Source organism: Equus caballus, chromosome 7 (assembly GCF_041296265.1).
Source record: "Equus caballus isolate H_3958 breed thoroughbred chromosome 7, TB-T2T, whole genome shotgun sequence".
Lineage (NCBI taxonomy): Eukaryota > Metazoa > Chordata > Mammalia > Perissodactyla > Equidae > Equus > Equus caballus.
In genome coordinates, this window is record NC_091690.1 from 50,528,575 (window position 1) to 50,536,977 (window position 8,403).

At 40.8% G+C, this 8,403-nt stretch overlaps 1 protein-coding gene across 1 annotated transcript; it reads right to left on the bottom strand.

The window, feature by feature from the left end:
* Nucleotides 1–3,306: 3,306 nt before the first annotated feature.
* On the bottom strand, nt 3,307–6,832 carry LOC100147036 (zinc finger protein 14-like). Its single transcript, XM_070274071.1, is given in 2 exon segments — nt 3,307–5,820; nt 6,725–6,832. A coding segment is annotated over 1 exon segment (759 nt). The 5' UTR covers nt 5,679–5,820; nt 6,725–6,832; the 3' UTR covers nt 3,307–4,919.
* Nucleotides 6,833–8,403: the final 1,571 nt, after the last annotated feature.

Sequence of the window (8,403 nt, forward strand, 5' to 3'; positions counted from 1 at the left end):
GAAGGCACTCCATTTACATAAAGACTCCGTCAGTTGACAGCAGTGGCTTCTCTAATTGTGTGCAGCACCCAATGAAGACAATAGTTCTGTAACAAGAATGCCGTGGGTAATTTATGTCCACCACGGGGGTTTAGAGACTCTTGGTTGCTCAGTGAGAGGCTGCTAAGGCATCTTTGAGAAGGACTGTGGGGAGGGGACACTAATGGAATGTTGTATCAAAGATTCCAGAGCTTTCGTTTCCCAATTCAAAGTCAGTCCATTTTAAGTCTCCTGTGAATGAGTAAGCAAGCAGATCTGATAAATTTGAAATGGTTGTCACTGTGGCTGACAGAATCTGCCCATGACATGGTTTCTACCATTGCTTGTGTCACCCTCTCAGCTCACAGCCCCCTCCTTTTGCCTCAGAGAAAATGCACAGTGGGACACATGTGGATTTCTAAAGATGTTCCAAGTAAGCAGGCACAGAGTAGGCCTGGGTTGGGGAATGAGCAGCTGAAAATGGTCTGTGGATGGCAGTGAGATGTGATGCTGACACACATGAATGAGGATGTCCCCAGGCAGATTCTGTTTGAGATACACGTTTACGTTTCAGACCATGGTATTTCCAAAGACGTCTCCATGAACCTGACTTAAACTCAAAGACAGAGTCTGGAAGCCCTCTCACTTCACTCCTAGTTTTGAGTATGAGCTGAGAGCAGGCGCAACCCTAGAAGGTGTTTTTTGAAATTGAGACAGGGGTGTAAGAAAAGCCTGTTGAGGACTCAGTCCTTCTTCTCAGTCCTGCAATCTTCCTAAGAAGGATCCCACAGTGGTTGAAAATTTGAACACGTAAAAATCCAGGTACAGGAGACCTTGACATTCTTCCAGCATATGAAAGCAAGTACACTATTCACTTTCTAATAATTACCTATATAACATATATAAAATATACTTAAGTGCTCTCATGAGTTTTCAGAAATGTTAGGAATACTGCCATCAAAAGATCAAAAAATTCCATCACCTCAAAAGAACAATCCTATGGTGTCCATTTGAAAGAAACCCCTCCAATTCATAAGTTCATACTAAAAAAACAGGAAAACATTCTGTTCCCTTCGCTGTTTTAAACCTTGAAGCTGTTGTTCCTGTTTCACAATTTTCCACACCATATGCTGGACGTCTAAGCATACGGAAATGAAACCTGTGATCAGCTACCTGGGCTCCGGGGCTTTCTGGATCATTGAAATTAAAGACTTCCAGCCACTCCTGTGATGAAAAGTTGTTGAAAATTTCCCATTTCTCCTCTTACACTCAATTAGGATGTCACTCACAATGACACCCTCTCTCTCCAGCTCAGTCACTTATTCCTTGGCTGGTTGCCTCTAACCAGCCAGAGCTCTTTGTGCTGTTTCCACGGGGAGATCACAGTGGACTCACAGAGATGTCACTCTACTCACAGAATTCACACAGGATGAGCCAGAACAGTGCAGATGAAGGCTACTGTCTCTCTAAGTGGGAGGAACTCCATGGTTTACTGGGGTGCATGTCGCACACTCCAGTCTGTAGAGCAGCAAAACGAAAATGCCAAAAATGATAACATGTTAAATATTTAATGGTAATATAAAAATCCTCTCAAATGACATTAAAAACAAAAGACAATACAAACATCTGTGGCTTAGATCAATAGGAAGTCTCAAGTCCCAGATAACAATAATAATGACATCCTCGCTCACTCCTACACTCATAGAAAAGATATATACACACCTCAGCCTAATAGCTCAATGCTATTTTTTACTTTTCTTCAAAGGCTTTATTTCTATTATATAAAACAAAGCTTCACTGTGACCACTTCCGCTTTTCCACAAACATAGAAGCACCAGGACTGCCAGGACTTGTCTGTTTCATGCTCTGTATCCAGATCCTACTGTGTCTCAGCTCTGCTACAGTGTGTACACAGACTCCACACTGCATGGCTTGTGAGGGACGCTGAGACGGTACCAGGAACAGCAGAGTTTTGGAGAAGGAAAGGCTTCAGAGTGGGACAGCGGTCCTATTTTGTCGGCTGGGTTTGCATTGTCTCACAATTTACCTAAACTCAAAGGCCTCAGCTGAGTCTAAAGGACATAGTGAAAATATTATGTAGAATACTAAGGAGAGAATTTATGTATTTCAACGAGGTACTTCACAGTAAACAGGGTCTAATTCACCATAGGACATACATCGGTGTTTTGACTGTAAGTAGGAAAAGCAAAGATGTTCCAGTTGACCATGAGCTGGCTGCATCCACTGCAAGGCCAGGTCTTACCCTGCTGAAGAGAAAAGTGTCCGATGGCTTGTTCATTGAAAGTACAGTTTCCAAGACAAAACTAACAGTATTTTGTGACCATAGAGGTAAAAATGATAAAGGATAAAAGTCCAAATTCTAAAAATCATTCTTTTCCTTCTTCTTACTAAAATGACTGACTGGAACTTCTTAAAAATTAACTTACCTTCACTACATTGTTTTTCCGTTCTACAAAACAATGATTTGGTTCACGAAAAAAAGGTTTACAAAAGGTAGAATTAAGTTGACCTCCTCACACCAACGAATACAGAAAATAACCTGCCTCCTTGAATTGCAGTCAAATCCACAAACCCAGGTCAAAATCTTGTAAGAAGTCCTTTGAGCAACGTTACCGCTACACCTCAAGGTCCTTCAGGTCTGTGGTCATTCTTACTAGAATTCCTTACACCCCTCTCTGACTGCAAGTGTAATCCTGCAGGTCACTGGAAGAGGGCACTGAAAAAAAACATGATGGTTAATTTTTGGCTTAAAAATGCATGAGAAATTATTTTCATGTCAAAAATTGTAACTGTAAATGAATAAGAAATACACTTTGCCCAAGGGAGAAATCCCTGAATTGGTCTGCACATGATAAAATTGACTCACAATGTATAACGATTAAATGAAGAACCTTGCAAAGTATATCTGAAAATCCATAATCAAAAATGGATATTAATATAGTCTGTAAAAATGAAATCCACAGGGGCTGGCCCCGTGGCCGAGTGGTTAAGTTCGCGCGCTCTGCTGCAGGCGGCCCAGTGTTTCGTTGGTTCGAATCCTGGGCGCGGACATGGCACTGCTCATCAGACCACGCTGAGGCAGCATCCCACATGCCACAACTAGAAGGATCCACAACGAAGAATATACAACTGTGTACTGGGGGGCTTTGGGGAGAAATAGGAAAAAATAAAATCTTAAAAAAAAAAAATGAAATCCACAATAATATGTATTAACATAGGATGGACTGGAACAGTTGATAAAATATATCAATGAAACAACTACAGAAGTGTTCATTTCACAAACAAATGGACATAGTTTTATTGACATACAGTCAAATGTTACTGAGAACACATCAAGGGAATCCATTCAAGCTACAAGTAACAGGAAACACACAGTCTTCCCAGCACACGCAAGGTGATTGTTCTCACATGGAACAACTGGGTCAAGCCAGCCACTGCACAACGCAGCAGGGAAACAAACTCGCAGGTGCTTCTTTTTATGTCCCATTGTAGATGCCATGGTGAAGCAGGAAAATGTGCTCACTAGCACTATCAACAGCACAAGGTGTTTCCTATACACATCAGACCTTATTCCATTATCATCTAGAGAAAAGAGGAATCAGACAATATTCCCACCCACAAAGGTCTGAATTAGCTTCCTGGTGGACACAAGAGGCCTTACAGAAAGACCCTAACTCGAATGGATCTTTGATGTAAAACTGGTGGAAAATGCATCTCTAACAATATGGAAATCAACTAGCTATTGGTGGTTTTCAAGATACTCTCGACAAGAAGGGCAAAGAATCCAGAAAAAGGGACGGAAGGTGGTGTCCTTGAAGCTCCTATGGAACTGTCTCCCTCCCTGTGTGGTGGCTCGAAAATCTGCCTAAGGCCTTGTGTGCTTCTGCCTTCCGAATCTCATGTAAGTGAGGCCATTGGGCAATTCCAACACGGCACATAAAGGGGATGGATTCTTAAAGATCTAGCTCTTCAGATTACCCTCACTGACATGATGCAGTACAGGGGTGATGTGTCCAGCTCTAGATTTTGTTGCCCTGCCACAGGCCTCTACTTAATTCAAAGTCTATTCACCAAATGCCAGTCAGAAGGAAGGACAAACAGCAAAGGCCCAAATAGGAAAATAATTCACAGGAAGTACACTACTGGATAAACTTGCCATACATAATTTTTTCCAACTGTTTAATAGTACAGAAAATAAAAACAGGCTCCTCCACCCACCAACCCCAAAAAGGAGCTTTCTCTGAAACATGTACAATATGTACAATGGATGAGGCACATGCAGGAACTGTAAATACAAGGCCACTAAGAAAATCACAACAAATACAAACTGTCATGTTTCAATACCCCCTTAACAGAGAAAAATTAAAACATTATAAAAAAAAGTAAAGATAAAAAATTATTAACTGATTTAAGGGAAAAGCACTACCTATGAATCTTATTTGCTATTTATGAAGGATGACTAGCAGAATCATCACAATATTCATTTCTGAAGTAATTAATAGAAATCCACAGTCCAATGTTGCACTTTAAGAAAGAAGTTTGATAAATACAATCTACTTACTACTTTTATAACAATTCTTTCCTGCTGAAAGTTTTCTAGAAGCTCACATACAAATTAAATTCCATGCAGCTTTTTCATAGGACTTACCTTTACATTTCTTTTTGGTGGGAGTTTCACACAGAAAGATGTAGGCCAACTGAAGTCTTTCTCATGCTGTTTACATTCAAGACATTTTTATCAAGTGAGTCCTTTCATGCCTTCAGGAAGAACTGGGATGACAAAATCTGTTTATGTCTACATGGTTTATCCTCTCGTGTGCATTTGTGCATATCCTCAAAAGTCTGCATGAGAAATAAAGCCTATCTCACTTTCCTGACGTTCATGACGTTTTCTCTCCAGTATGAGTTCTTTCATGTTTTTCAAGAGAACTGGAAAAGGTGAATACTCTACTGCATGTTTTAAATTCATAGGGTTTCTCTCTTGTATGAATTCTTTCATGCCTTGAAAGAAAACTGTTATAACTGAAGGCTTTACCACAGATTTTACATTCAAAGGGTTTCTCTCCAGTGCAACTTCTTTCATGGACTCGATTACTGGAACAAATAAATACTTTACTGCATTTTTTACATTCATAGGGTTTCTCTCCATTATGAATTCTTTCATGTATTCGAAGATAACTGGAAGAAGCAAATGCTTTACCACATTTTTTACATTCGTAAGGTTTCCCTCCAGTGTGAGTTTTTCCATGTGTTGCGAGATAAATGGTAGAAATGAAGGCTTTACCACACATTTTACATTTAAAGGGCTTCTCTCCAGTGTGAGTTCTTTCATGTATTCAAAGATAACTGGACGAAGCGAATGCTTTACTGCACTTCTTACATCCATACGGTTTCTCTCCCGTATGAATTCTTTCATGTACTCGAAGATAACTGTAACAAGTGAATGCTTTACTGCATTGTTTACATTCATAGGGTTTCTCTCCAGTATGAGTTCTTTCATGTGATTGAACTAAAGTGAGGTAAGTGAAGGCTTTCCCACATTCCTTACATTGATATGGCTTCTCTCCATATTTTTGATACTCATATGTTTTATGTTCAGTGTGGCATCTAATGTGCATTTTCAGCAATGAATGATGCATGAAGACTCTTCCACATGCACTGCATCCCCATGGTTTAGCTCCTGTAGTTTTCTTGTTCAGACTGAGATTTGGAAGAAGGCTGACGTTTTCTCCACATTGACTACCCACTTCGCTTTCACAGAGTCTCCCTACCCTATGCTTTCTGTAAAAATGAGAAGCACATTGTTAGTCATTTCTCTATTGATGATTTTATATTTCTTATGTTTATTATGATTTATAGGGAATGTTTACGTTTTCTTCCTTCTGTGAATTCTCTGAAGTTAAATATACTGAATGTTCTGCAAGAGGACTTCCCCCTTGCTATTATCCAATCAGTGATATTCATAGATAGGGTTCATTAATACTATTTCTAAGTGAAATATTTTGCAAAAAGTGAACCTCTCCATCACATTTCACCAAGTATACTGGGTGAAAATTATCTAAGAATACCTAAATTTGAAGGAAGCGTTGTTTTCTGTTTTTTAAAAAAATTTCTTACCATACAAAGAATCTTACATGAAACAAAAATTTCTACTGTGTCACTCACCATAGTTTTGTCCCCTCGTCTTTGCACTAATCTTTAATATCATGATCTTCCCAAGTTATTCCTGAAATGCAGACCCAGAAAGTTTATTCCAAATATTAAAAATTATAGAAAAAGCTGTAGATTCTAAGTATTTGATAATCTATGGCCATGTCTACCTTATTTACTAACCTCCCCTTTCCACCTTCTACATCTCAGAACATTCTTTTTGTATTTTTTGAGGAAGATTAGCCCTGAGCTAACATCTGCCGTCAATGCTCCTCTTTTTACTGAGGAAGAGTGGCCCTGAGCTAACATCCATGCCCATCTCCCTCTACTTTATATGTGGGACGGCTACCACAGCATGGCTTGCCACACGGTGCCATGTCCACACCCAGGATCTGAACTGGCGAATCCCAGGCTGCCGAAGCGGAATGTGCGAACTTAACCACCTTGCCACCGGGCCAGCCCCTTAGAACACTCCTGATGGTCAAGCAGCACTTGTTCTTTCATTGAGGTAGTGAAGGAATGTCCTCGTTCTTACCTACTGAGGCCAGGTGCCTGAAGGTTTCCCACATCACATCTCTGTAGAGTTTCTTCCGTGAAGGATCCAGTAAAGCCCACTCCTCTGGGGTGAAGTTCACAACCACGTCCTTAATGACCACTGACTCCTAAAACACCACAATGTGTATAGGGCAGGATGCATAAGACTGACAGCACTGGGGATCTATATGCCAATTCTACGAAGGTAACATGGGATTCTATTATCTCCAACCATTCATTCTATGTTGTGATCAGCACAAACTCACTTTTTTCTGTACACAGTGCTCATCGATTTAACAATATTATGAACACATGGAAATATTTACACAGTTTTACTGTGATGACATTACATCCCGTTTCTCTCTAATAACAAGTTCCAGAATAGGTTGGGAAATGACAGAAGTGCTATACCAATGAAACAAATATTATCATTTGTGGACCAATCATCCCTCGTAAAAAAAGCTCTTTCATCTTCTTCCATATTACCCACTGGTTGCCGCGCTCCATGAGGCAGAGGGTGAAACCTACAGCATGTGCCAGTGAGTAGAAACATAGTGAACAACTGGAAGCTTTTTGGTCTGCTCCAATCATCAAACTGAGAGTTTAGGAGGCCTGTGAAAATCTAAATTTCACCAAGCCCAGCTGCCCACATTGTCCTAAAGGACTCCAGGCCATTACAGGTAATCAAATGCCGCTGGCTGAATGTAAATATTCTTGCGGTGAAACACTGTTTTTAACTTGTGAAATATTGATCATGGACTCAGTTCTACCTTTGTCATGCTGTATGCTTTGATGGGGCTGGAATTATTATGAACTGAGAGCTCAGGCACAAGGAAGAAGCTATGAAAATTTAGACCACAAGATCGCTAGACTCATGGGCCTCAAAGCTACTTCTGACCATTTTTAGAACACACTCTGAGACAATGTGTCATAAGAGCTCTTTCTGGTCACATGCAAACTGTACCCTGACCTTTGTTCACCTTGACAGGTAGGTTAGGAGCTGCAGATTGCGGCTGGCCCCGTGGCTGAGTGGTTAAGTTCATGCACTCCACTTAGGACACAGCACCGCTCATTAGGCGATGCTGAGGCAGTGTCCCACATAGCAAAACCAGAGGCACTCACAACTACAATATACAACTATGTACTGGGGGGTTGGGGGAGAAAAAGCAGAGGAAAAAAAAACAAGAAGATTGGCAACAGTTGTTAGCTCAGGTAGCAATCTTTTCTTTTTTTTAAAGATTTTACTTTTCCATTTTCTCTCCAAAGCCCCCCCGTACATAGTTGTGTATTTTTAGTTGTGGGTCCTTCCAGTTGTGACATGTGGGATGCCGCCCCAGCATGGCCTGATGAGTGGTGCCAAGTCTGCGCCCAGGATTTGAACCGGGGAGCCCTGGGCCGCCGAAGTGGAGCACGTGAACTTAACCACTCGGCCACGGGGTCGGCCCCTCAGGTAGCAATCTTTAAAGAACACAAAAAATAGAGAGCTGCAGATTGCAAGGGAGCTCCTTGCAGTCCACAATAGTTTGATGTTAAATTTGCCCATGATTATAAAATACATGAAGGATTTAACAGTGGTTTCCTCCAAAACAACATAAAATTTCCTTTCTCCCACTTCAAGAGGAAGTCTTTCCCGACCACCCACTCTAGATGATGCCCTGCTGACTTCTGATCCTGCACTTA